The sequence below is a fragment of the Ochotona princeps genome, chromosome 2 (assembly GCF_030435755.1).
Source record: "Ochotona princeps isolate mOchPri1 chromosome 2, mOchPri1.hap1, whole genome shotgun sequence".
NCBI lineage: Eukaryota > Metazoa > Chordata > Mammalia > Lagomorpha > Ochotonidae > Ochotona > Ochotona princeps.
This window is the reverse complement of record NC_080833.1, coordinates 42751551-42778528: the sequence shown is the minus strand read 5'-3', so window position 1 is coordinate 42778528 and position 26978 is coordinate 42751551. Positions and strand designations below refer to the sequence as shown.

At 56.2% G+C, this 26978-nt stretch overlaps 1 protein-coding gene across 1 annotated transcript in view; it reads left to right on the top strand.

The window, feature by feature from the left end:
- Positions 1-25300, top strand: part of GLIS1 (GLIS family zinc finger 1) — a 210878-nt gene extending 185578 nt beyond the window's left edge. Inside the window, exons 5-11 of the mRNA XM_058655511.1 lie at positions 8027-8188; positions 10634-10744; positions 14139-14271; positions 18344-18500; positions 22428-22594; positions 23099-23266; positions 24783-25300. Of these exons, the coding sequence (XP_058511494.1) occupies positions 8027-8188; positions 10634-10744; positions 14139-14271; positions 18344-18500; positions 22428-22594; positions 23099-23266; positions 24783-24940 (1056 nt within the window). The 3' untranslated portion in view covers positions 24941-25300. The remainder of the gene's footprint in view (positions 1-8026; positions 8189-10633; positions 10745-14138; positions 14272-18343; positions 18501-22427; positions 22595-23098; positions 23267-24782) is intronic.
- The last annotated feature ends 1678 nt before the right edge of the window (positions 25301-26978 follow it).

Here is a 26978-nt window from a genome sequence, read left to right as displayed (position 1 = left end):
GTCCATGACACAGTCTCCCTCCTGCACACATATGTGTGGATGGCAGTGTGAGCCCAAAGCTTAGGCCCAGCCCTCAGGGATCTCACAGTTCCAAGCATAGACCTGTCCCTTCTCCCACCACACTGCTCTCCCCCCCGCCGGATTCTGTTCCACATCTACCGCTTCCCTTCTTGCCTCAATACCCCACTAAGAACTGATGAAGCCTGAAGCAACCCCACAGGAGCTCCAAGGGGACTCAAGGGCAATAACTGTAGGGCCAGCCAGCATGCCCCTCTCATTGTATGGGGCTGAGGAATGGGCCTCAGTGCCCGGTCGGCTGGCCTTTAAAACTGGCAAAACACACAGCTCTGTGGCATCTTGGAGAAAGATCTGGCCCCGCACATTTCTCCCATCCAAATTATTATTGTAAATAACTGAAAAGTTTGTACCAAAATGAGAAGTCGATCCTTAGTGGCCTGCCAGACTGCTGTAACCCAATATATTTTACCCTTAAACCAGAAATGTGTTTGTTTAGAAGCAAGTCAATGACAAATGCCAAAACTGGAGGCATTTCCTTCCCTGGCTCGCCTCGTGTCCCATTCTCCCAAACCCACTCTGTACTCCCTGTGTCCACATTGGCCGTGAGAGCCTGGGAAACGGGGTCCGCCCTCCTCCCAGAGCCATGACAGCCTCAGGGACCATCCTTGCCATGCATCAGGCACCAGCTGTGGGCCAGTGCCTGTGTTGGCATTTCCTTTGATTTGCTTCTCACAGCTGCTTGCAGAGGCCCCATTTTAGAGAGGAGAAAAATGAGGACCCAGATGCGAATGCGACTTTTCCCAGTGCTCGTGGTGTGTGACTTCCTGCCTTTCAGCTTGCAGCTCCGGGTCACGGGATTTGTCCAGAAGATAGCAGTTGCTTCCCCATGCAGCTGTGTGCCAGGCCCTTGCAGGCCTGATCTGCAGGATCTGAGCCCAGAATGGGCAACCTGCGGGATGCCCTGCAGCCGCTGATGTCCCACTCCATGTCCAGCTCATCCTGGGCTTCGCCCCCCGCCCCAGCAGAACACTGCAGGGTCCCTGGGCTTGGCCTGGGGAGCAAACTGCCACCCCCTCCCCAGCTCCCATGATGGCTGCCCTCTTTCATCTCCTGCCCTGCATCATGAAGCTGCACACAGCAGTAATGGATTGCAGTGGACTTTTTTCAATTAGGCTCTGATTTTCCCCCGCCTGTTACTATAAAACTCCAGATGGTCTGGGCCTTCACGGTTCCTGGGGTATTTTCCCGCGTTATTTTCATCTTCTCTCTTAACGTGCTCCACATGTGGGGACCGCACTCCGTGGATCCACTGGGCTTTTTTCTGCTTGGTGCCGCCTGCTGTTCCCCTGTGTGTCTCATCACCAAGGGTACCCACTTCCCCAGCTTCAGTCCCACATCCACACAGGACTTGTCCCCAGCTCAGGAATGGCACCCATGAGGGCCAAGTTGGAAGTCTCAGCTCACAGTCATCACTCTTAAGGGACAGCTTGCTGAGGCTGCTTTAGATGGGATTTGCTTACAACAGTGCTGAAGGTCGCATAGCCACATCTACCAGACCCAAGGTCAGATCCTAACTCTGCCACCAGCCATGTGACCTGTGCCAGTGATGTCACCTTTGCAAACCTCAGTTTTATCATCTGCAGAAGGGGCTGGAAAGCAGCTTCACGGATGTGGCACGTTGTCTTGACTCAGTGATGCATCCTTGGTGCCCAACCTTGGCAGGTGTCTGAGGGCGATCTCTGCCACTTAGATTCTGAGTTCACTCCAGTTTCATCTTTGGATGTATTTTAATATGTGTGCCCTTTAAAGGTAAAGAAGGAAAACCTGACCACCTCTTCAGTTTTCAAGGCCAAACTTGTCTCTATGTTGGCCTCTCCCCTCCAACCTCCCCTTGCCCACTCTCCGTGGTATGAACATCTTTCCTTGGGCCAATGGTATGTGTCAGGGCTTGGTTACATGAGCCTGAGTATTCCAGATTCACCCTGAGCAGGAGATGTCTGCATGATACGGTGGGTGGGCATAGGTGGTCACAGGATGCTACCTGCACACCGAGATTTACAGAGAGTGCCCAGGTGTGCCTCTTTGTATGTGAGCAGTATGTGGACCCTGACAAGTAAAGTGAACTCATATGAAGTTGTACAGATGGGAAGTGTGGCAGCCAGACTAGCACCAAGGCCACTCTGATGCTGAAAGGCAGTGGTGTGGTTATAGGGGTGGCATACAGATGCTGCCATGCCAGAGTATTGGGTCAGGATTTATACCCGGGGAAGCCATATGAGGTTTGAGCAGGGAGATATCGGGTCTTTTTTTGGACACTCATGGGAATAGCTGGGAGGGGTGGAGAAAGGCTCCAGTCTGGCAACCGGGACCAGGACAGTGGACCCAATGAGAAAGTAAAGAAAGCAAAAGGTAGCATTTCCCTGCCGCAGGGTCCGAGAGAAGGGCATGGGTCCTGGCCCAAGTATCCAGATGGAGGGTGTGAGTCAGAGACCCAGGTAGTCTAACAGGTAGACAGGGCTCCAGAGTCTACCTGTGAATAGCCTGCATGCTCTCTTCTCTGGGCCATACCAGTCACTACACAGACTGGGGTCTCAGTCACTGCTCTTCGCACAAATGGAGGAGCCCAGACTCCCTGCTTGTCTTCACTCTTGCTCAGCAGCTTATTCCAGGGTGTTCTGTGCTTCTAGAATAATGACCTCCCAGCAGTCTCACTGCTCCTACTTCATCCTCCACCTGAAATGCCTATGACTCTGCTGGTACCTTCAGTCCATGTCCCCACTAGGCACCAGGCTCCTGCATCCCCCAGAGGACCTCCTGAAGCTGCCCCTTCCCAGGGCTCTGGGAACTCTCTGCTTCAAGGCTACATTCCTTCTGTGTCTGCACTAAGCATGCCACAGGCACTCAGAAGGCAGCAGAGGGAGGCAGGAAGATCAGACCCAGGGCGCCAAGAGCACAGGAGAAGCAGGGAACCCGGAGGTGTGTGGATGTAAAGGTGGGCAGATGTCCAATGGGAGAGATGGGGTAGAGGGAAGCAGCTGGCTGTGCTGCAAGTGAGCAGTCCAGTGGCTTCCTAGAAGAGATGGAAGGACTCACTGTGGGTTAGCCCAGATTCTGTCCTTGGTGCTGTGGAAGCAGTTGAGCTCCCTGACTCCTACATATAGGTACCCAACCGTTATGCAAGGCTGGATATCCAGACATTGGCCATAGGAGGCAGGTGTCTGTCCAGGACAAAACCTCCCCTAAAGCACGAAGGGCCTGTGGAAGGGGAAGAGAATGTTGAGTAAACTGCTGCGTAGGAAGCTGGGGTGGAGGGCAGGGCCTCCAGCTCCCTGACTTCCATCCAGTTCCAAGTTCCTAGACTGGGCAGAGGCTGGTACCCTTCTCTCACCTTGTAAGCCAGAATGTAGAAAAGATATTGTTCCAGGCAGCAGGCACACAGAGAGGGGCGAGGGGTGAGGGAGAGGGAGGTCGCACACGCATTATACATGGCTCCCACCTCTGCAGTGGGGCAGTGGCCAAGGTAGCCATCTCCAGTGGAATGCAACACCACAGCTTCCCTGCTGTGTCCTCAGGTGATCCCTACCATGATGGGAGCTGGCTGCTAGGATCAGCACTTACCATGCCTATGTCTTTCAATCTTTACAACCACCTTCCATGGTAGATGGCATTCATCCCATTTTACAGATGGGGCACTGAGGCTCAGAAAATTGACTGGGCATGGGCCATTCAGTAAGTGGTACAGTTAAGACATAGGCTCCTAGTCAGCCTAGGTCTGTCACCACTGAGCCACCTCTGACAGTGGAGACAGTCATACCTGCCCAGGGGGTCAGTGGAGAGGAGGTCATGACGTCTGTGACAGCGCTGGGCCCAGCAGAGCTGAGCACACAGTAGATATTGACCCAGTGAAGGCTCCCATCCTCTGCTCCATGTTAATGTAGAGGAGGAGCCCATGGCTGGTCCTGGTGGGGACATGCCTGTGCCTGGAATGCCTGCAATGGGCTCATCCTAGTCTTGTCTTAAAGGGGAAGGGCCAGTACCACTTCACCAGGGTAGCCTGGCCAGCTGCACATGACAGTCGAGCCTGCAGCCCAGCTCTAGGAAGTTCAGAAGCTGGGGGCTGTAGGGTACAGCTGGACTGAGATCCTTGGATGCATGGTCCTTTGGCATCCAAGTGCACACACGTGTTGCAATACTTTAAGGAACACTAGAGTGAGGAACTCTACACTGGTGTGCATGACCCCTCATGCCCAGCAGTACTCATTATTACTCCCTCTGAAGTGCATCACACCTCTTCATTGCTCCTATAATTAGATAGAGATGCCTATAGTGGCCAGGACTGGACTGCTCCAAGGCCGGGGACTCTTTCCAGGCATCCCACATGGGTGGCAGAACCTCAGCTACCTGGGCCATCCCAGGGTGCACATTAGTGCTATAGTCAAGGGCCAGGGACAGGAATCAAACCTAGACCTGCCAGTGGTGGGACACAGGCATCTTACCTGTTAGGCTAAACACCTGCTCCCTGGGCTGAACCCCATCCTGCCCTCTGCCTTGCGATTGAGATGTCAACCCTGCCCTCAGAGAACTACCAAATTCAGCGTGGAATGTGGAGAGGAGGGGTGACTGTGCCTTGAAAACCTACCACACAAACTCAGAGGAGGGGATGGAGATGGTATGTTGAGGCAGGTGGTGCTTCATCGATGCTGGCTGAATGAGAGGATGAGGGAAATGCATTCCAGGCCAGGGAACAGCCCTAGCAAAGGCCTGAGCGCATGGGAATTCCTGGCAGGTACAGCAATGGCCTTGACTGCTTGCTGCCACCACATCTATGGTATGATTTGGAGAGGGGGCACAGACAGGAGAGACAGGCCATGTTGAAGACCACGAACACAGAGCCATGGATTCTGGATTTCTGGGAGATGTGGGAGAGTCAGAAGAGAAGGTGTCCCAGGAGGAGCACAGGACAAACAAGCCTGGGGCAAGAGCAGCTGGGCTGAGATGGGAGAGTTGGCCCCAGGAGTTCCTACTGGGGGAGTAGATGATGCACCTGTCTCCAGGGCCTGGCACATTCTCGGTCAGGAAGAACACGCAGCTCAGGAGGAGTCTCTGCCCTCTGCCACAGTCTCTCCACACTGTGCAGCACCAGAGGAGCAGTGGGGTGAGCTAACTGCTGAAAGGAAGCCCTCTTCTCTTGTCCAGATCCTTCCATGGCACAAGACACATATCAGGCAGGCAAGTAGGCTTGAGCCCTCTCTGCGTTCTGAACAGGATTTTCTTTGAGTTTAGATGCATGGAAAAGGCATAACATCTGGAAATGGGAAGTGAAACAGCCTCTATAACCCAGCTGCCAGTGGCTGGCCTTGGACCAGCCCCAGCAGTCACAGCCCACAGTGTGGCTGGGCCTCCAAGGAGAGGCAAGGAGGAAGTTCGCCTGGGGCCTGATTCCTGTTCCTGGGCCCTTGTCTTCACATTTGGACAGTCCACCTTGTCCTCCACTGCATTCACTGCCCTAGCCCTGGACTGGGCCTTGGTGATCCTCATCTTCCTGGCACAGCTACATTCTGCTTGTCCCTCTGCCAGCCCACACCTGCTGCCAGCAGCCAGAGGGGGCTTATCTGTCTCTTTCCCCTCTTTTCAAGCCCTTCCATGGTCCCTGCTGTGGCCAAGATAGTGTGAGCCTGGAGTTTGAGCCTGACTGTCTGGATCCTGACCTCTCTGCAGGCTCCTCGCCCACTGCAGCCTGACCTCTCTGAGTTTCATGGGTCCATTTTGCCCTATGGTCATCTTTGGATAAACCACATGGGTCCTAGTTCCAGACTCAGGCAAGCCAGTGATTGAATAACCCAGATGCTTCAGTGTTGGGTAACTGACTGCCGTGTTCTCCACACCTCCCACCCCACCCTGGTGCAGTCATCCGTCCCCCCAAAGCTTCCTGCAGCCCCTGTGCTGGCTGAGATGTCTCAGCCCTTGTGTGTGCCTCCATGATGCTGTGTGCTGGGGGTGGTCTGGCCATGGTGTGTGTCACCCTTGTGGGCTCTCAGCCGGAGGGAAGACCTTGTGTCTGTGTCCTCCTCTCACATCTTGGTTCACCCCGCAGGCTGGAGTCATTCTGTCCAAATGAACGAGCCTGCACCACAAATTACCTCAGGGTTTGAGAGCCCTAGTCTAGGGCACTGACCTCGCAGGTGAATGGCAGGACCTGAATGCTGCCAGTGCTCTTCTCCAGCTGCTGTCCGCACCCTACTCACGAGCAGATAAGGTGGTTCTGAAGCTGGGGAGGGTAACAGAATGTGGTGCCCAGCTCTGAAAAGAGGGAGATCAAGGAGGTTCTAAAAGTGGATGTGGAGAGGAGCCTGTCATTCCTTCCTCTCCATGCAGATGAACCCTCTAGAGAAAGGGTGTGCAAGGGCAGGCTTGTGGAAGCTCTAGGTACTGGAACGTGAGACTGCGTTCTCTTCATTCCAGGCCATCTGCTGTTGGAAGCCCAGACTGGCCCTGGTTCAGAGGGCTGGTGGCAGTGTTCCTAATATGTACCGATAACTCCACCCTGGGCCCTGGCTTGGAGGAAGGGCCTGCCCCTGCTGGTGTCTTCTTCAGGGGTCACCTGCCCCTACCCAATCACTCCTGGGAAGGTGGTGGGAAAGCACAGCCACCTAGGCTTTGAAATGAGACTTGGCCTGAATCCTGTTTTTGTCATGTCATAACCCTGTGAACTCAGACAGGTCACTGTACCTGAGAGAGGGTGTTGAGGCACACATTTCAGGATTGTTGTGTGGTTAAACACCTGTAACACTCCTGGGAGCTACAGGTGCCTGCATGCAGCCAAAACATCAGCCTGGGAACAGACAGCGGCAGGCTTGCAAAGTGTGGCGAGGTGGGAAGAGGCAGCCACCTTGCTCACACAGCAGTCTGCTGCCTCCTCTGGCCAGCACTGAAGCTGCACTTTGACAGCTGGGGGAGGGAATGCAATGGATTATTCGGAGACAGAAAATTCTTTGCGAACAAAGGCTCGAAATTGTCTGGCTGGGTCCTGATGTTCTCAGATACGGTTGGCCAAGGAGAGAGGCAGGAAAGCAGTATGAGTACCAGGCCAGAAGCACTTTAGACAGAACCATAGGATCCCATTGCTACATCTTCTGAGTCCATCAAAAGAAGAGAACAGCAGGAGGCAGGGAGGAGTTAGAAGTTAGGGAACTCCTAGGAGAGGGCAGAGCTGGGTAGAGGCTGTAGGGATAGGCGTCCTGGAGGAGGGTCTGGATGGACAGAGCATCCCCTACAACCCTCTACCCCCGCCCCCCTGACACACACACTGCTCTTTCCTTTCCTTTCCTAAGAGTCATTTATTGCTGCATCCACCCCCCCACTACCCTCTGACAGGGGGCAGGCAGTGACACAGTTGTGCTTGTGCCTTATTGCCCAGTTCATTGCTAGGCATAGGTGTGCACTGGACAGCTAGGTGACCAGATGATAAATGGAAGATGCCTCAGAAATGAGAGTGTTGGTGATTCTCAGAGCAGTTGGTATTGATGCAGGTTGTGCCCTGCATGTGGACAAGCCCCTTGACATTTAGCATCCCATACCACTGGGTTCCACACAGGATGGAGGCTGCACAGCCCCAGATGTGGATAAAAGGAAATGGGTTGAACGGTGAAAGCTTTGCTGGACAGAGCTTGGCACAGCTCCATGCCTCAGGCTGTAGATGCCAAGACTGCTTGGGCTTCATTGGGCACCTACCCCCGGAGGCCTGAGTGGGGCTTCCCATGGCCATGGCAGCATGTGGTTTGCAGGTGGTCCTGGGAAGGGGTTCTCCCAGGGGTACAAGGGGGAAGAGCTGTGTTCTCCCTGGCCCTGGCTGACCCATACGCTTTCTATCGAGTCCTGAGCACTTCTGAGGGAGCTGAACCAGTGCTCCTGGGGCCTGGGATAGGAGGAAAGGGGCCAAGTGGGTGGCGAGAAGGGCCTAGGGGAGGGCCTGTAGGCCTAGATCCCTCCTCACCAGCTGCTCCTGCAGTTTGAAGGCTGCACCAAAGCCTTTTCACGGCTGGAAAACCTCAAGATCCACCTGCGGAGCCACACGGGCGAGAAGCCATACCTGTGCCAGCACCCGGGCTGCCAGAAGGCGTTCAGCAACTCCAGCGACCGCGCCAAGCATCAGCGTACCCACCTCGACACGGTAGGCCCCCACATGTCCTGGGAGAACCAGTGGCCCTGCACAGACCCTGCCTTTGTCCTCTAGCCACATTGACAGCTGGAGCAGGAGAAGTATCTTCAGCAGGGAGGGTCCTGTGAGCTATTGAATGTTGGCAGTTACCTATCTACTATCCTCTAGACAGAGAGGAGACAACTTCCCATCTCCTAGGGACAAGAACCCATCATGTCCCTGGCCATTGCCAAATGTCCTGGTTGTGGGGGCGGCACATTCATCTCCAGTTGAGAACCGTTGTGTTGGCCCATGGTACTAGCAAGTGCACCCTATGGGGAAAGTAGGCTTCCTAGCCCCTGCCTTGCTCGTCCCCTCCATAGTCTCCTGTCCTTTGAGCACTGTAAGTGAGGAGTCACAGCAGGCAGCCCTCAGAACTCTAGGCTGCTGCCACTGTGACCTCAGATGCCCATTCTTTCCATTCCTTCCCTTTGTGCCAGACCAGGGAAGCCGGCAGCTGTGTGCGAACGAGGGGCCAAGCCCCACCATGTGCATAAAGATGGCAGTACTGGACAGGCTGTTCCCTAAAACAGTATGCCAATGCTGTTGGGGGCCTGAGGAGGCCAGTGCCTGCTCACAAGTACACACAGACTGCACCCTGGACCAGCACTGATCTCAGAAGAGCTGGGGCATCCTGCTGGCTTACTCGCTATGGCAAGGCTGATTCTCGTGGGGTAGGAGCAGTACTCCAAATGGTCATGGATGGCCAGTGCTTGGCAAAGTGCCCACATGAGTGAGCTGCCCTGACCCCAGGGCTTTGTGAGCCACAGTGGACCATTCACGCAGTGCCTGGCTAAGCAGCCTTGTCATTAGCAAGAGACCTTGTAGCCTTATGGGGACTGCAGCCTGAGGTTTGGCTCCTGGCTTGGGGCAGCTATGGGTATCCTGAGGGCACCCTGGGGAGCTGGGCCTGAGGAATGTTCTGCACACGCCGGGCCTGGAAAGACAAACACAGGGATAGACCTTGCTGCCCTGTTCCAGGCGAGCAGGCCTGCATCTGCCGAACTGTTTATTTGGTTTTTGAAAAATCTGTGTAGATGGGTATCAGCTTCTCCACAGGACAGAGCAAGAGGCTGGCTCCAGGACAGGACCCTGAGAAAAGAGAGAGAGTGAATCTGTGTGTTAAGTGGGGTCAGGCCTCAAAGAGGGGCCGTGTGTGGGGCTGGAGGCAGCAAGTGGGCAGTTCTCGGCTAGCCCTCCCCACCTCTGCCTGTGTCCTCCCATCAGCCTCAGGGCTTCTCACTGCTCTGTCTCTCTCTTTTTGCTCTCCTCCATTTCTTTACCTGGCAACCCTCCAACGGCAGCATCAAGGTACGAACATCTCCTTGGCTTTCCCCTTCCTACCCACAGCAGGGTCCCTGGGTCCAAGGTCAGAGCGGCCTCTCCTTAGTCTGGCAGGGTTGAGGGCAGATCCATGCCAGCCCCAAAGTCCCTAACACCTATTGCAAACATAATGGCATCCCTTGCAGCCTTGGGAGGGAGAGGGTACTGTGGGGCCATAGCCTCCGCAAGCCCAGGAGCAGCTGGAGGCTCCAGGCAGGGCCTTGTAGAAGCCCCTTAGGAAAGAATGGGAGCCACGAGCCCCAGCTGTGCCTGGGATACTGTGGAGCCCAGTGGGGAGGAACATCACTGCACACAGAGCATGCACAGGCCTGGGAGTGGTCAGGGTGGGCAGTCCTGTGGTGGCTGAGTGGACATGGGGGCAAGAGGAGGAGCAGGGGCTTGCAGGGAGGTGCTGGGAGGTGGAGAGCATGGAGTAGCATGGCCTACTCCAAAGGGCCTGCTGCCAGCAGTGGGGAGGGGCACAGAGACCTGCGGGCAGGAAGTCAGCTGAGGCAGTGGGATAGTTTTAGGGTTGCTCTTATATGTTCTGGTGGTGGATAATAGGGGTCCATGAGCAATGGACTTGACCTCCAAGGGGTCCAAGGCCTGTGCTTTTCTGAAGACCAGCTCCCTTCTGGCCTAGTTGTTGGGAGGTGGGGCTGTGTTTCTTATTGCCCAGAGAGCAGTCTGAGGACTCTGGTCCCCTAGAGCCTGGCCACGGCTCTGAACCTTGCCCCACTCTTCCCTCCTCCCCCGCCCCTGCTCCTCCTCTTCCCCCACTGCCAGATGCCTGCCTCACTTTACTCCCTGGGCATTCACTGCTGCTTTTCAGGTATGGGCTATAACAGCAATAATGTCCTCAGACATTAGCCCCAAATTGCAGGGAGAAAAGTGAGAAAGAAGGCAGCCCACCGAGGACCCAGCACCCTGGTAGAGTAAGGGCACAAGCCCCGTCCCCTCACCAACCCATTCTGCCAGCCCTTATGGAATGCCACCTGTCTTCGCCCCTCATCCTCTGCACAGCATGCCACACTGCAGGACCTTGGCCCTAAAAGGGGCCCCTCACGGCTCCTCCTGTGCCCTCTGATATTACAGAAGCCGTATGCCTGCCAGATCCCTGGCTGTTCCAAGCGCTACACAGACCCCAGCTCCCTCCGCAAGCATGTGAAGGCCCACTCGGCCAAGGAGCAGCAGGTGCGTGAGAAGGTAAGACGGCCTCTGTGCCAGGCCCTGCTCAACAGATGGCCACAGGGCCTCGCGGTCACCAGTCATGTCATGTCAGGTACCCGCGCTCCCTGACTGCACTCACCAGTCCTTTCCCTGGGAATACGACCACCCTTCTGTCCATCTGCCTCTCACCAGAACCCAGGTGTGTCTGGCCCACAGCCCACCCTTCCTTATCTACCGACACCCAGGGGCTCCCCGCTCTGTCCTCCTTCCATTTACCACAACTTGCATCATAAATGTGTTGCGCAGCCCTGTGTTAGGCACTGGGAGTATGAAAGGGAGATGGCGGGGTCCCAGCATTCAGTGCCTGGAGGGTGGGACAGACATAATGTGATGAGACAGTATATTAGGATAGCACAGCAGTGAGCAGGAATAGTCAGGCACACTGCTTCCTGGTAGAAACAGGAGGCTCTATGGAAGAAATGGCCCGAGGGCTGAGCGCTCTGAGCTCTGGAGCTAGCCAAGGAACCCTGCACTGCTGGCTCAGAGTTGGCACCTGGCTGCTTCTTATTCCTCCGCGTCATGGTGGGAAGCAGTTTAGAACCAGAGATTGAAAAGCTCAGGATGGGAGGGGTGCAGGTTCTCACATCATTGAGCAGGGCAGTGGAGGTACGAAGTGCATGCCCCAGAGAGAGACCAGCATCGAGTTCAAACTGGAGCCCAAACCCTGTGGTGTGTAGAGGACCAGCAGGCACTGGCTGGGCAGTGCAGGGAGGAAGAGGAGTAGCCCAGACTATGTGCCCTTGAGGAGTCTTAGGCAGAGAAGGGGCCCTGTCACCTGAACAGATGGCCGTGAGGCCTGGGGGAGAAAGGGTTGCGATGATTGGAGGGAAATCTGAGGCAGGGAAGCCAATGCTTAGAGAGCTGAGAGAGATGGTGGGGACCAGCCTGGGACAGGGTAGGGAGTTTCAGAGGGGTGGGCTGGGCAGGATAGGGAGCACAACAGGAGTCCCAGGGCCAGGCTTTGGGAGACAGGAAGGGCAGTGTGGTACCTTTCCATCTGCTCAAGATGGAAAATCTGTAAGAGGAGCAGGTTTGCAAGAACAAACAACAGCTTCCATTTGAGATGAGCACTGTGCAAGCTTCTAAGGCAGCCTGGCCTCAGGTAGACAGCAGCAGCTTGTGGCAGAGCCTACAGCCTGGGCTTAGTGCAGTCTCTGGAGGACCACACGAGTGGAGGTGCTTGAATGTCAGGGAGGTTGTGGGGTAAAGCAAAGCACCAGCGACCCAGGTTGGTAAGGGAACGGGACACTAGCAGGACACAGAAACAGAAAACAAGAGCTCAGTTGTTGCTCAGCAAGATCTTTGGAGCACCTTCTGTTTGCAAGCAACATTGCAAGCACCGTGAATCTGGTAAGGGATGAAGCAGCAAGTCCTGCAGGCTGCTGTCATCACGTGGCATGGGGCAGGCAGAAGTGGGTGCTGAGAGTGCTCAGACATGGGTGAAAAGGTGATGGGGTGAGGGCAGCCAGCTCAGGACTTTGTCTCCTACAAGCAGAGGAGGTCAGCACCTGTGCGGTGAGTTCTCTGTTGAAATGCCACCTGCCTGGCCATGCTGGAAAAGGAGGCTGAGCACTTGCCGCGGGTGTGCCTCCATAGCTCAGACACTTCCATGCTGTAGCTCATTTGCATCCTGTTGTAAGCTGAGCAGTAGCCACCATTCTTGTCCGCATTTTGTAAGTGTGGAGACTAAGGCTGAGAGTGTCAGAGCTTGAGCCCCATTGGCTCCAGGGCCTGAGCTTTTCCCACTGCTGTCAGGTTGAGGAGCTGCAGTAAGGGGCAAGGAGTGGCCAAGCCTCACTAGGCTGGGGCTTCCAGGCCAGCAAAGCTGGTGTCCCAAGCCAGCAAACCTGTGCCCCAGGACCAGAATCCTGCCCTGGTTTTCCCAGGCCCTGTACTTGGCACACACACAGCCCCTGGAGGCTCGAGGCCACAGATATGTAAGCTTCCCAATGCTAAGCGTCCATTAGGAGCCCTCAGGATGATGTATCTTTCTGGGTAAAGCGACCCTTATATTATGACAAGTCCTTGGCAGCCCTGCTGCGTTTCAGAGAGAATTAGAAATGCTTTTCTTCCTTAATTCTCCTCTCCTGCTGCTCCTAATCCAATCGACATTGCGGTCTGCAAGAACATGCTTTGGCTCTCTCTTGCCAGAAACTTAATTTACATGGAAAACAGCTGCTGGGTCAGGGAGCCGAGTGCCACGGCCAGGCTGGCCATGCCTTCCCCACGCCCGCAACCTGGCCCTCTGCTGGGAAAGTGGAAAAACCCTCGGGGCTAACTCTCAGCTGTGGAGTGGCTTGGGACAAGGCCCTCACCTTCTCTGGGTCTCTTGTGTCTGGGGGGATTTGGGGCAACCAGTCCCCAGGACACCTGGCTGTAGTAGTTGAGCAGTGGGATTTCCCTGGGAGGAAAAGGACCCCTCCCATGCAAGTGTCTGGCCGCCCTCCACCCCGTTCCTCACCCAACATCCTGAAGATCCCACCTATCCCCTACACTGGTCCCACCAGGGAGGGAGGGAGGGAGGTGGTGAAGGCCACCCAGGCTCACTGTCACTGGGAATCTCCCAGAGTTCTTGGCTGGGGACTGTTCAGGTTCCTGGGCACATCCTAACCTGCACTTGCCCTAAGTCAAATGGTCTTGAGTCCATAGTTCCATCCACAGGGGCCAGCAGCATGCCACCCCTATGTTGTTCCTCTCTAGCAACCCGGGGCAGGGTGGCGATACCCAAAGAGAGTCGGTCCTTTGTTCAGTGTCCCTCAGGGAATAAGAGGTGGAGAAGACTTTGAACCCAGTTCTGGGCAATAACTGCCCTTTGTACTACAAAGGAAAGAGGTTGGAGGGAGGAACTTGGGGGGAGGATCAGACCCTCACTGCCTGCCTACTGTGTCTCCCTCCCCGATCTGTTTACACTAGGACAGCCATGCCTCACAGCTTACTATGGGGAGCCCCATTCATGCCCTGAGACCATGCCTCCCACAGGTGCTCCCAGCTAGTGCCTCAGAGTGCAGGCTCCTAAGAGTCCCATGACCCTTACCCCTGCCGCTGGCTCCCTGTGAACTTCCTGACATCCCATCCAGGAAGACTCTATCCACCCCTTCTTTTCTCCCTGCTTCCTTGGGGTCCCTTCCTGGCTGGCCCCCGTGTCTTCACACACAGCACTTTCTCTGAAAATCCTTACACATCTTGGTGTCTGTGCTTTTCAGATGACCCAGACCAGCATGATCTTCACAGTGGGCACGGTTAACCCCATTTCACAGAAGAGGAAATGGAGGCACAGTGACCAGGAACACTGTTCCTTCCTGTCCTGCCCCCTAAGCCAACAGACAGGTGGTCTCATGTCAGCACCCCTCCCCCTTTGCTTGCTCCCTAGCTGCACACGGGCCCCAATGCCGAGGCCAACGTCCTGACAGAATGCCTGGCCCTGCCACCACTCCAGGCATGTACACAGCTGACTGCCAGTGACGGGAAGGGTGGCCGAGCCTTGGGCCAGGAGCTGCTGCCAGGTATGTGTGTGGGGAGGCAGGGTCAGGGCACCACCTGGGAGGGACCCTTCTCTGCCAGCCCTTCCCGTGGGAGAGCCATGAGGCTCCATGGGGCACTCTAGGTAGGATACCCACTCCTCTGGGTATGATTGCCTCCCTGTTGCCAGCTCCAGGCTTCTCCATCATCTTCTCCCAGGGACTCTTGTCATGAGTCAGCATTCCTCCACACTCCTCCTTGCCTGGCCCTTGGCCTCCTGAGGGCCTCTTGTCCCAGCCTCAGGGTGCTGGCCCCTAAACACTCAGCTCCCTTTGCATTCTCAGGCCACAGCCCGCTAAGACAGTTCTTGTCCTTCCTTTAAGTCCTGCCTGCTTGTCTCCTCCTACAGGAAGTCTTCCTCTAGGGTGTCAACCTGTTTGCTGTCTGGCTGCTCAGGCCCTCACTACAGTATGGGTCATGGGCAGAGTCAGGCAGGGAGAGGCACTGCTCCTGGGGTTTGCACTCCGGACCCTTCCTCATGGCCCATGTTGCTCAAGGCACCCCCAATAAGGAACTGCCTTCCAGAAAGGTCTGTGTGCCTCAGCCTGAAATCTACTTAATCCCCACTGAGAAGCAAACCCCTTCCAGCTCACTGTGAGGCTCTGAGGCTCTGCAGGGTCCTCTGCCAGCCCTGCAAAGCCTCTGGTATAGCCAAGGCAGGCAGCAGTTGCAGGGCCATGGGTCAGGCCTTGGGCCACAGCAGGAATCCAGCCCAGATAAGGGCAGCCTAGCCGTTGGATTCCAGCTGCTGGTCCTTGTGCTCTACCCCCCACTGCCCCTAAAGAAACCGCAGCATCCCAGCAGAAAGCTCTGCCCACCCTCTGGGAGTTCTTGAATTACTCCAATGATTTTCAACTTTGTAAAAAATTTTCTGATGTTTTATTCTTTCCCCCTCCGCATTGAAGCAGCAGCAGATTTTAAAATATTGTCAGAGCACTCAGCAGACAGCCCTTGGATGAGGTTTTTAACTCTTTCTCATGGACCCCTCTCTCCAGAGTCAGTGCTCAGGCATGAGTGAGGACTCACCCAGGAAGAAGGGGCCTGAAGGAGGGACAGCCCCCCACAGCACCCCCCATTGCAGGCTGCCTCTTGCAGTGTCAGAATTCCGAAGTAGCAGGGCCAAAAGTCATCGTTGAGAAGCTCAGCCCAATCTCCCAGCATCTGGCACTGACTGCCTGGGGAGCAGTGTTGAAAAGGAGCCTGAAGCTGCTTTCTGACTCAGCAGGGAAGACAGCTGCAGCTGACCCATGGGCAGAGGTTATAGCTTGGGAGAACTCAGGCCTAGGCTGGGAAAAGTCTTGATCCCAGGTCATCCAAAGAGGTTGAAAGCCTGTCCCCCAGGTGCCTTCTAGGGAGAGGGACAAGGCCCACAGCACCTGTGTCTGGGACATGTGCCTGGGCAGTCACTTCACCCATAACATCTTGTCCAGTCCCTAGCTAGGACGCCTTGCCAGCACCTGCTGCTCCTGCTCTGGGACAGCCAGGAAGCCATGTCTTCCTCTCTCTGGGCCTCAGTCTCCCTCCATGACCTGCTGAGAGGACAGCTGCAAGGACGTGTAGCAGGAGCCCATATGTGGGCATTGCTGTGATCCCCACAGCAGCCTCGTGGGGCACACACTGCCCTGAGCCAGCAAGTAGTAGAAGCAGGATTTGAACTCAGTCCATCTGCCTACTGACTGTGTTCCTTGCCAGTCTGCTGTCCTCTTGCTGTTTACTGAGCATGTACTGTATCCCAAGCCCTGTGCTGGAGCTACTTCCAGTGCTGTGGTGAGAGACGAACCAACCAGGCACAACAGGAGTCTGGGCCCTCACCCCACCCTGCCCAACTCAGGGCCAGCCAGGTTCCTCCGAGTGCTGCATAGCAGACGCCTGCAGCTCAGTTGGGAACAGATGTTGGGGCCAGAGGTTAAGCACTCATGGCTGATGATTGATGACACTGCTCCACGTCCCTAAGTGGTGCATCCCAGAGCAAAGTTGGACAGGCCCGAGGCATGCCCACACCCACGGTCCCCTGCAGTCAGTGAATCTTTCCCATCCATGCAGTGCCATCCACAGGTTCAGTACCCTCCCTGCACCTTCCAAGGCCTGCATGGGCACGGGTGGAAGCAGAGGCCAGAGAGGGGAGACTGGTGCAGGAGAGATGGCCCCTGGTAGACTGTATGGAGCTCCTGTACCGCACGCTCACCTCCCACCTGCCTGGGAAACCTCAGGCACTTACCTGCCAGCGCATGTGAAGCAGATCTAGGGCAGTGGGACTGATAGCCAGTGAGGATGTGCAAGGCGTGAGGTCAGCATGGCAGAGGGAGAAGGGCAGGACTGATCAGGATTGCAGAACTTCCCAGCTGTCAGGCCTCAAAATTGATTCAGGATGGCTGGAAAGAAGGTGCTGGGGAGAATGAGGGGGTCTGAGCCAGGCTCCCTCCCACGTGCCCCTCCAGGTACCTTCCTGCTCCCCCACCCCAGGCCCCAGCAAGGGGAGGGGTGTGTGGCCAAGGAAGGCTGCAGAAGAGGGCCCTGGGGTGGGCAGTGCTGACTCCAGGAGCAGAGAGAAGGCTGGGGGCTGTGGGCTGAAGGAGAGAGTGGGCAGATGCCTGGGAGGCCACCCCAGCAGCCAGCCAGCCATAAGAGCCATGGCCAATGTATGGCCCCAAGCCACACACCCACACACCCGGTCCCAGCAGCAGTCCCAGGCCATTTCACTTGGGAGACAGGCCAGGAAGCTGCCCACTGTGGAACTTGGGACAGGCGGTTCATTTTGGTAAAATTTAGTCTCTTCATCTTAAAATGGGATCACTTTGCTTCCCCCATTCATCCTGGTTGAGATGGTTGGAATAAATAGCAGAGAGCGAGAGCTTGGACGATGCTACATCAATTAACAGGAGCTTTTGTCTTCAGAGTAGTCTCTCCTAATGCAGCCCAGCCACAGGGAGCTGCTGCTGCAGCTCCAGCCAAGGGCCTATGATCTGTTTGGTCTCAGCTGCACAGTGGTGGTGGTGGTTGTCTTCAGGGAGCATTCTCTCCACTTTGCCACAGTCCTCACTGCTCCCTATGATAAGCTCTTGGAGTTGCACTGTTTTGCACCCTGCCATGCAACTGAAGGCATTTGGGCTTGCTGTCCCTGTCGCAGCCCTACTGGCAGACCAGGGCTGGGGGTGGGGAGACATTGAAATCAGAATGGCTCAATGAAATGGGCCCCTGTTTTCAGATAAAATCAGGAGCTTCATGACTTACAGCCTTGCAGTGCCCCTGTCAGATGGAAGTTCATTTTCCCCCAATAGGAGATCCTTAGTGAAAACATCTAGAAATCTTTGAAACTCCCAGCCTGCACTAGGCACCCTGGACCATCGTCTGACTCTGGCCTTGTGCCTAAGCCTGCCTGGTTAGCCTGCCTATCTTGATGGGGCAAAGGTGACAAAAGGGATGTCACCTTCAGGGTTAGAAGCTGAGACTAGGGCGTGGCTGAAAGTTTGCGTATGTGAAGCCCGTGCACCCATCCCTTGCAGCCTTGCTGCCCCGTCTGCTGCCCAGCACTGCAGTCATCGTCTCTGTGGGAGCCTGCCTGGGGCTCCCAAATTGGGCTCCCATACCTCTGGGGGTGGCGAGTGTGTTCTGCTTGGGGCAGCAGCGCAGCCTGTTGGGAGGTCCCACTACACTCAAGGTTGGTTTCTGCCTCTCTCTATTGCTCTCTCTCATCTGCCTCCAGGACTATCCAGAGCAAGCCTCTTATTATCTATTTACTACTTTTTTTTTTTCTGAAATGTTCCCATAGAAATTTGAGGCAACTGCTCCTTACAGGTCCCCAATATAGACCTGGGGCCTAGCCACACCATGTCAGTCCACATGCTTGATCAGGGTAGGTCCCAGCCACAGATACTGCCCTTAGCCAGAATAGGGCCATCATCTCCTTCAGGGGATCCCTGAACTTCTGTTAATGCAGTCTTGCTTGTTTTCTTTTTGTCTTTCTCCCCCTAGGTAGGCACACACAGCTGCTGGGCCAGCCATGGCCATCTCTTGGGAATGGCCCAAGCCCAGCTACATTTGTTTGATTCCTTACAGGTGTGTATCCTGGCACCATCACTCCCCATAACGGGCTTGCATCGGGCATCCTGTCCCCCACTCATGAGGGCCCTTCCAGGCATCACTCACTGGACGCCACTGCCAGTTCGCACCACCACCTGTCCCCTCTGCCCGCAGCTGAGAGCACCAGGGACGGGTATGTACCTCCTGTCAGGTGCCCGGCACACTGTTTGGCTGTCACTGGTGATACAGAGAGCCACTGTGTATGCAGCATCACCAGGGTCTCCCAGCAGCCCCCTGAGTCAGGTGGTCTGGATGTTCACTCAAAGCTGCGCTTAACTCATGCACCTGTCTCTCCCCCACTCAGGGACCTTGAGGGGCTGCCGTACCTCCCACCCTACCCTACCTTCTGAGTTGCCTCCCCTGACCTCAGGAGATGCACTCTGTGTTCTCCACAGTGCCCCATTGCATTAGATAAATAGCCCGCCCACTGTGGCACCCACCTGGGCCTGTAGCCCTGACAGTAGCCAGGCTGCTGGGGCTGATTGGGAGCCCTTAACTGTGGGAGCACTGCAGAGAGGGGCAGCCTCTTGTGCAATATGGTTCTCATTGCTGCTTAATTGGCTGGGAATGACATATGTGTTAATTGCTGGCCCTGGTGCAGCTGAAATCTGTTTTTCCTGCAAATGAGCAGGGGGAGGGCTCAGCTCCGCCCACCTGTCCTCCAGATCATCACTGCTTATCACCAACAGAGACTTCGCCTGATTTGTCCCTGGTGTCGTCCTCCCTTCCTGCTCTTCCTCCCCAAGGCTACTCAAAGCCTTGGCCTTGGTTCACTTACACCTAGGGTCAGTGTGGCCTGGTCTCTGAAGTAGTGGTCGGTCCTAACTGGGTTCCCCCAGCCATTGATTCCATGGGTGGCATGGGGTTGCCAGTGACTCCCATCCTGAAGCAGCTTAGTGTGAGGACAGAGAGACAGACAAACCTGCACAGGCTGACCACCTGGGGCAAGGACCTGGCAAGAGGAAGCAGATGGAGCTGTGGAAGCTCAGAGGAGAGCCCAGTAGGAAATGGGGGGAGCACGTTGGCAGGAGGGACTTGGGGAGGAAGAGGATTCCCAGGAAGGAGATGAGAGAAGAAACTGAAAGAGAGGAGCAGGCGTGGTAAAATCTTCGGGTGTTCTGGGGAATGTAACCCGTCACATGGGGCTATGGGCTTCGGTGAAAGGCCACCACTAGGCCAGGTCCCAAAGCCCAAGAGGGGACTGATTTTTGAGGGTTGCTGAGCAGTGGTATGGGCAGCCTGCAGTATGGGGTGGGTTGCAGTGTGCAGGATGAGAGCCAGTACCAGGGCCGCACCCAGGGTGGGGAGGAACAGGAGTGGTGGGTAGCACGAAAAGCCCCAGTGTGCAGAAAGGTTGTTGGTAGAGCATGGTGAGACGGTGCGCATGGAGAGCACAGGGAGATCTTGAGAATGGGGCGCTGCTTCACACCCTCCCTCTGCCAGAAGCAGGGAAACGGTCTCTGCTGAGACAGCACCGAGGAGCAGCAACGCACGCCAGGCTCCTCTGTGCTACCTGGGGTTCAAAGCCCCACCCTGCTCAAGCCACCTGCTCACCCACCTACCAGCCTGTGAACACCTCCTACCCAAGGAAAATAAACACAGAGCCCTTTTCTTTGCGGCCTGCATGCCCTGTACTGCCTCATTCATCATCTGCTGCCACCTGTGAGAGGCAGAGTGATGACAAGATGGGGCCCCTGTGTGCCCCCCACCCTTGCCTGCCATGGCGAGGGGGCTCAGCTGCACCAGCTCCTCCGGCTGCCCGCCCTAAGAAGGGCCCTCACACCTGCTTGGAAGGGTTTGGAGGCTTTGTGGGGTTTTTTCTCCTTCCCTGAAAAGACAGTGGGAGGCAAGACCTGCTGCTTCCCCAGCCTGCCAAAGTCAACAGGGACCGGCCCCGGGGCTCCCCGGTGGCTTGCCTGACAGCATTATCTGATTCTGTCAGAAATAGGCTAAGAGGGCCTGACTTCAAGACCAAATGTATTTACCCTGGCCCAGAGCAAACGCCACATGCCCACAGGGTGGGTTTTTTCCTTCCCTCAACCCTGTGTAAGGTATTAAGTCCATCGAGTTCTTTCAGTCCAGTAAGGTTTTACCCTGACTTTTATAGGATGCCATTGGTGCAAAATATTTGAATTGGGGATCATTTGCATCACTCAAGTGAGGCACTACACACAGGCCATCTTCTTGCCCTGGAGCATTCAGGTAGAGCAACAGGACTTTGTGGCTGCTGCAACAGAATGCTGGCGGTGGTGTATGGCCAGCTGTGAGAAGGGCAGCAGTGGTTATTTCCAGCAGAGTTGAGGCAGCAAAAGCAAACTGTGGAAATGCATGTGTGCTCCCTGCCAGACCTGGTTCTCTTTTTCTTTTGCAACACTAAGAGCACTGGCTTCAGAGCAGAATGATCCAGAAGTCCCTGTTTGTTAGCACTATCAGTTGTCTGCCGTGTGGCAGGCCCGGCACTGGCCCCAGGTGACCGAGGGGGCTGTGAGCCAGCTGGAGAGAGTAGAGCTGTGTCCAAATGAGGAGGGGAGACGGCAGGCACTGGGTGCACTGGCCTGCAGGAAGGAGGCTCCATGCTGTTGGCTGCGCCCCATGCCGAGAACACTGAGTTCCACCCGGCTGTCCACTATTTATAGCACACAAGATGGCCCTGGGAGACAGGCCTGCAAGGACAGTGGTAATGAACTCATGGAAACCTGGCAAGGATGCAGCTCATGACCTTTCAAAGGAGACGTGTACCTAGAGAGCATCCCTGCCCTGCTGAGTCCCCGTCCTCAGTGAGCTCATGGTGAGCTGCAGGACTGAAGCTGCCATCCTTCTGACTCTGTCTGCTCCCCTTTCCTCTGAGAGAGGCACTGAGCTGTCCCATCAATGCCTCGAGTCTCCAAGGCAGGCTAGACTAGTGGGCCTAGTGAGGTCACCTGGGTCCGGCTGAATACTGAAGTGTATTCTGATGCAGATAGACCAACAAACCCAAAATTCCAAACTATGAGCTCCCACTGCAAAACACGTAAATGCCTCCTCAGCCTAGTGCCCAGATCCCCCAAGCCCAGCTGACCCCCATCATCATGGCGGTCCCTGAGAATGGGCCCAAAGGCTTGGGAAGACAGTGCCAGGGGGCTGCAGGGCTGTAGCTCCCAGTTCCCAACCCCCTGTTCTCCACAGCGTTTTGTTCTTCCCTGAGTTTCTAGGGATCAGTCTTGGGCCTGAATCCTACAGGCTGTACATGATGGACAGTAGTGAGCCCCCTGTCACAGGAGTTAGGCAAGTGGAGGAGAGGTGACCCCAAGAGACGGGAGAAGGTCCCTGACATACACTAAGAAAGGCCAGCCTGGACATTAGACCATCCCTTATGTTGACAGCAGTGATGGTTGGAGGAAACGCTCAGACCACATTGTCATTCCAAGTGTGTTATCTGTGGTCATGTTACCTGGGAGGTCAGTGCTCTGGGGCCAGGGGTGTCTTGGCAACCTCTCTGGACTTCAGGTCTTTGATCTACAAAAAAGACATAAGGACTCTGGCTTCTCGGGGCCGGGGTAAGGTAGGGACCAGTGTGCGGTGATGGGGCATGCATGGGCTGGAGCCAGTGTTCTCGGGGTCAGGAATGGGGGCAGTGACGAGCCACTGCCATAGTCCCTTTCCCAGGTGGTCTGAGTATCCTGGACAGAGCTGGAGTGCCAGGCACCCCGCGTGGATGGCTGCTATTTAGCCCTGAGTGGTGAGAGCTGCCACATGCCGATGGCAAACACAATGCCAGGCAGGGAAGCCCATGCCCAGAGATGCCCCACAGCCTGCCACAGGGGAGCAGTGTGGGTTTGGCACATGGTTCTGTCCACCTTGCCCTGCCTGTAATCTCTGAACCTCACTGCCTGTTCACGCTTCCCTCCATTGATCCTGCTAGATTCTTAACAGGCTGTGAAATACCCTACATGAACCTACTCACCAGTAAAAAGCTTCTTCTCCCTCCTGCACCCCTGTGGGTCAGGCTGGGGCAGCGGAGGTCCCCTGGCCCCATACCCTGAGCCCTCGCTGCTGACGGTCTACTCTGCTCTCTCTCCAGCTTGGGACCCAGCCTCCTCTCACCCATGGTGAGCCCACTGAAGGGGCTCGGGCCTCCGTCCTCCCAGAGCCATTCTCCAGGGGGCCAGTCCTTCTCTGCGCTACCCAGCACATCGACCTACCCACCCTTCCAGAGTCCTCCACCCCCACCTCTGCCCAGCCCACAAGGTAAGCCCTGGCTTGGGCCTTCCAGGTGGCGTGCGTCACCTCCTGCTCTGGTAGCTGCCTGCAGAGGCTGGTAGGCACCAGAGAATGACAAGCCAGGAACCAAAGGGGTGTGTGTACGTGGTGGGGGTTGGGGTGGGGTCTGGCATTGAGGGAGACATTGGGAGACAGGTGGCTTGAAGGTCCAGGCAGGGGCACCTCTGGAGGAGAGGCAGGTGTGCTGCATCCCGAGGGAGGGAGCAGCGTTGGCAGTGGCAGGTGCAAAGAGGGATGGAGTATGTAGAGGGTGAGTGCTCCCTCTGAGCACTGCTTCAGTCACGGATGGTTCAGCTGCAGCCCGCCCCTCCTCGGCCTTCCCCCTGGTACAGCAGGGAGACTTCTGGCATCTTCCGTGCCCTGGCATAGCCCTTTCTCATTCCCACCCTACATACCCACACCCTGCCCCTCCCCCTGATGTCCAAGTGCTTCTTGTTCTTTGGCTGACAGCCCCTGCTTCCTTCCCCACAGGCTACCAGGGCAGCTTCCACTCCATCCAGAATTGCTTCCCCTATGGTGACTGCTACCGGACGACTGAGCCAGCAACCAGTGGGGACGGACTCTCTGGGGAGGCCCACAGTTTCCCCCCATTGCGGCCAAATGGGTACCACAGCCTCAGCACACCTTTCTCTACCACAGGTGAGCCCTGTCTCTTTGCCTGGGCACCTGCTAAAGCCCCACACTGTGCTGGGTGCTTGATGCACCTTGTTCCACAACGTTGGACAGCCCTTTGTGGGAAGGTTCATCCCCACTCTATAGAACAGGAAGTAAAGGCTCAGAAAGGTCCCCAGATGCTATGGATCTGCAACCTGCTTGGCTATAGTTCCTGTTCCTTCCACAAGCCTCCCGTGGGTTTCTGAAGACACAGGGAGGTATCAGCTGGCAGGTTGTGCCCTCACTGATGCTTTCCTCTGAGTGTTTAACAGGCTAACCCAAGCTCCACCCCAAATTAGCCTCAGGGTCTAGCTGGGGACCCCAAAGGCTGCCTTGGAGGCCCCCATGTGTGCTTAGAGTATGTGCAGCCAGGGGTAGAGGGCCCAGGACATGGGGCTAGGTACTGAGGCCACAGCCGAACTCACATAGACCTCAGGTCTCCCTGTGAACAGGTCCACGTGTGCAAATGTAAGACCCCGTCCTGTGTCTGTGAATGTGACTGGCACATTCTGTCTCCCCATGCTTGGGGACACATCTTAACGTGCATGAGCATGTGTGGCTGTGCGAGTGCAATGTGCACCCACACCTGAGGGTAAACGCATGCCACATGTGTGCATAGTCCACCTGCACAGGAAGTGATCCGTGCACATTCTGATGACACCTCACTGCTGGCACCCGCCATCAACCTCCCCAGCTCCCGCCCAGCACAGACTGGGGTTCTCAGAAGCAAAGCCCGAATCAGGCGGCTCCCAGGGGAGTAAAAAGTGACTTCCGCACCCCTGCCGCTCCACCAGAGAGACACATAGTGGCCTTACTGCCAGCCACCCACACCTGCGTGTTAAGACGAAAGTCAACACACAGCACTGTATCTACACTGGCAAGTTGCTAGGGCCACAAGACACTCAGTCCAACCCATTGCATAAATGGGAAGACTGAGGCCCACTTGTCTTAAGCCACACAGATTCACAACGGCAGATGAGGGACACGCTGAAGGTCTCTGAGCAGTGACCACAGCCTGGAGACAGCACGTCCACTTCCCTGACTTACCAGCCCTGTGTCCTTAGACAGAGCCCAGCTTCCCAGCCAGAAAGTGGGAAGATAACCGAGGTCTCGTGGGCGGGCTGTGCAGCGGGGGAGAAGGAAGCTGAGATTGCAGGTGGGGAGGTGGAGAGGGAGAGGGAGCCCACCTCTAAAAGCAGGAGCTGCAGGCAAGAAGCCCCACACGGCCAACCCTGGGTGACTGACTGCATCCCGCCAGCCTGCCCATCTCAGCTGCCCTGGCCCTGGGGCTCCACCCACAGCCACCCCCACACCCCTGTCCACAGTCGTTACTCACCTTCCCCTTCTGTAAGAGTAGAGACCTCAGAGCAGGACCATCAGGCAAGGGGCTGCTGGGAGAAGGGCCCCCCACCCGTCAGGCAGGGCTAGGAATGAAAGCTGGGCAAAGACCAAAAGGCACTGTCCATAGCCCTGCAGCCTGACCCTCTCCTCCTACCCACAGGCTACGAGGCCCTGGCCGAGACACCATGTCCCACCGTGCTGCCACCACAACCATCTGAAGACGTGGTGTCTGGTGGCCCCGAGGACTGCAGCTTCTTTCCCAATGGGGCCTTTGACCACTGCCTGAGTCACATCCCCTCAATCTACACAGACACCTGAGGGAAGTCCCGGCCACCTGCCCTTGCCTGCCCTCCCTGCTCATCTGCTTACTGCCCACCCCTGCCCTCCATTTGCCAGGTTCAGAGCAGTTGGGCAGAGGCTTGGTGGTGCTGGGCGCTGCAGCCACTGCCTAGCGCTGCCAGGGCAGCCAAGTTGAGCCCAAGCCAGGTGTTCAGGTGCCCACTAGGGTCCATGACCCTGTGCCCCTCCCTGGAGTGTGTCTTCCTGTTGTTCTTCCCCTACCACAGTTTTGCAATCACAGACCTCGTGTATATAAAATGTACAGAATGTGTTTTCCATTCTCCTACCAGTTTTATATTTTTGGTTTTACAAGAAAAACATTAAAAACTGGAAACAAGACTCGGGCCTGGCCCTGCCTTGTGTTTCGGCATGGAGGTGATGACCAAGGGCAGCCTCCGAAGAGGGGGAGCCCGTACCATGGGGCTTGGGGCCACATATGAACAATGGGCTGAGGGCAGAGCGTCCCAGGGCCCCCACCATGCACCATGGACCCAGGATGTCCCCAGGGGGTGGGCTTCCCTTGGTAGACACAGGAGGGGAGGCATTTAGTGGGCAGCTCCGGGCTCCACAGTCAGACAGAAATCCATGCAGCTCAGATCTCAGAAGGCGGGGCACAAGGGAGCATACGTGACCAACAAGGGCGTTACTCCACCCTGACGAGCTAAGGCCCAAGGGAGAGAGATGAGCCAGTTCTGAGGGCACACACACACACACACACACACACACACACTGCCTGTCCCTCTCCCTCCAGAAACCACCTGTGCAGGTCACCAGAAGGTCACCTGGTAAAAATATCCAAGGAAATGCCTGCCTTCATCACAGCTGGGCCGGAGCGCAGTGAAGGGAGGCCATGTTTCCTGTACCCGCCAGCCCTCCCCTTTCTGGACACATTCCTAGAGAGGGTCTCCTCCTTCCCCACCAGAGCTGGGGAGGAGCAACCAGCACCCAGTTCAAGCCCTGAACTGCACAGCTGGCTGCAGAAAGCAAAATAAGGCAGAAAGAGCCAGTCTGCCCCTTCTTCACAGAGGGAGGAAGGTGGGCTGCAGAGAAGCCCCTGGGCCAAGAAGACAGACCTGTGCAACAAGCCCATCCCCTGTCCCAGCCCCTGTCTCACACCCCTGTTCCCTGGCTCATCCCCAAACCCCACACCCCCAAAAGGCCTGCCCCACCCACTGTGTCCAGGGCTGCCCTGAGTGTGTGGTATCCAGGTTTGTGGCAGGTGGCAGCCCATGAGAGGGAAGGTGACAGGGAGTGTCCCCTGGGTGTCTGCGTCCTCCCCTGCGGGTCTAGGCTCTGCTCAGGCCACCCTCCCCACAGCCCTCCATCCCGGATGGGAAAGGCCAGACACTATGCTTTCTGTCATGTTTCTGCCCTGACTGACTGTGGCTCAGCCCAAGTGCTCACGTCTGTGGGAGAAAAGATCCAAGGAAGAGACGTAGAAAACAGGTGAGCAGGGAGGCCGGGTTTGCAAACAGGGAAGGACACACGCGGAGGGAGAAAGGCATTCACAAAGTAGGGGCTCTGTCCTCTCAGGGGAGAGGGAGTGCTGCCCATCCCTGTGCCCCTTTTTTGGAAGTATCATGGAGTCAAGGTGCATGATAGGAGTTTGTGTCCCAACAAAGAAGTTTTAAATAATTACAGTATAGTGACCTAAAGATCACCCAGGAGCTCGATCTGCTGTTGTGTGGGATGTTTCTAGCAGGAATACACAGAGGGGGTTGGGCTGCCCCTGATAGCATCACTGCGCTTGTTGCTTCCATTCCTGCATCAATGCTTACTGCACTTTATAAATGGTGGATTGACAGCTTGCTTATGGTACCCAGCCAGCAAGTGACAGAGGTGAGGTCCACCCCCAGGCCCAAGGCTCCAGTGCCCACACTCATCCTCTGTACCTGCTTGCCCCTGGCAGATGTGCCAAGGCTGGGTTCTCACTTGTCCCTGAGCCCCAGCCTTTGCCATAGTGGAGAGGGAGCAGCATCCCTCAGCCCACTGTGGCTCCTGCCTCCTGCCCCGTCTG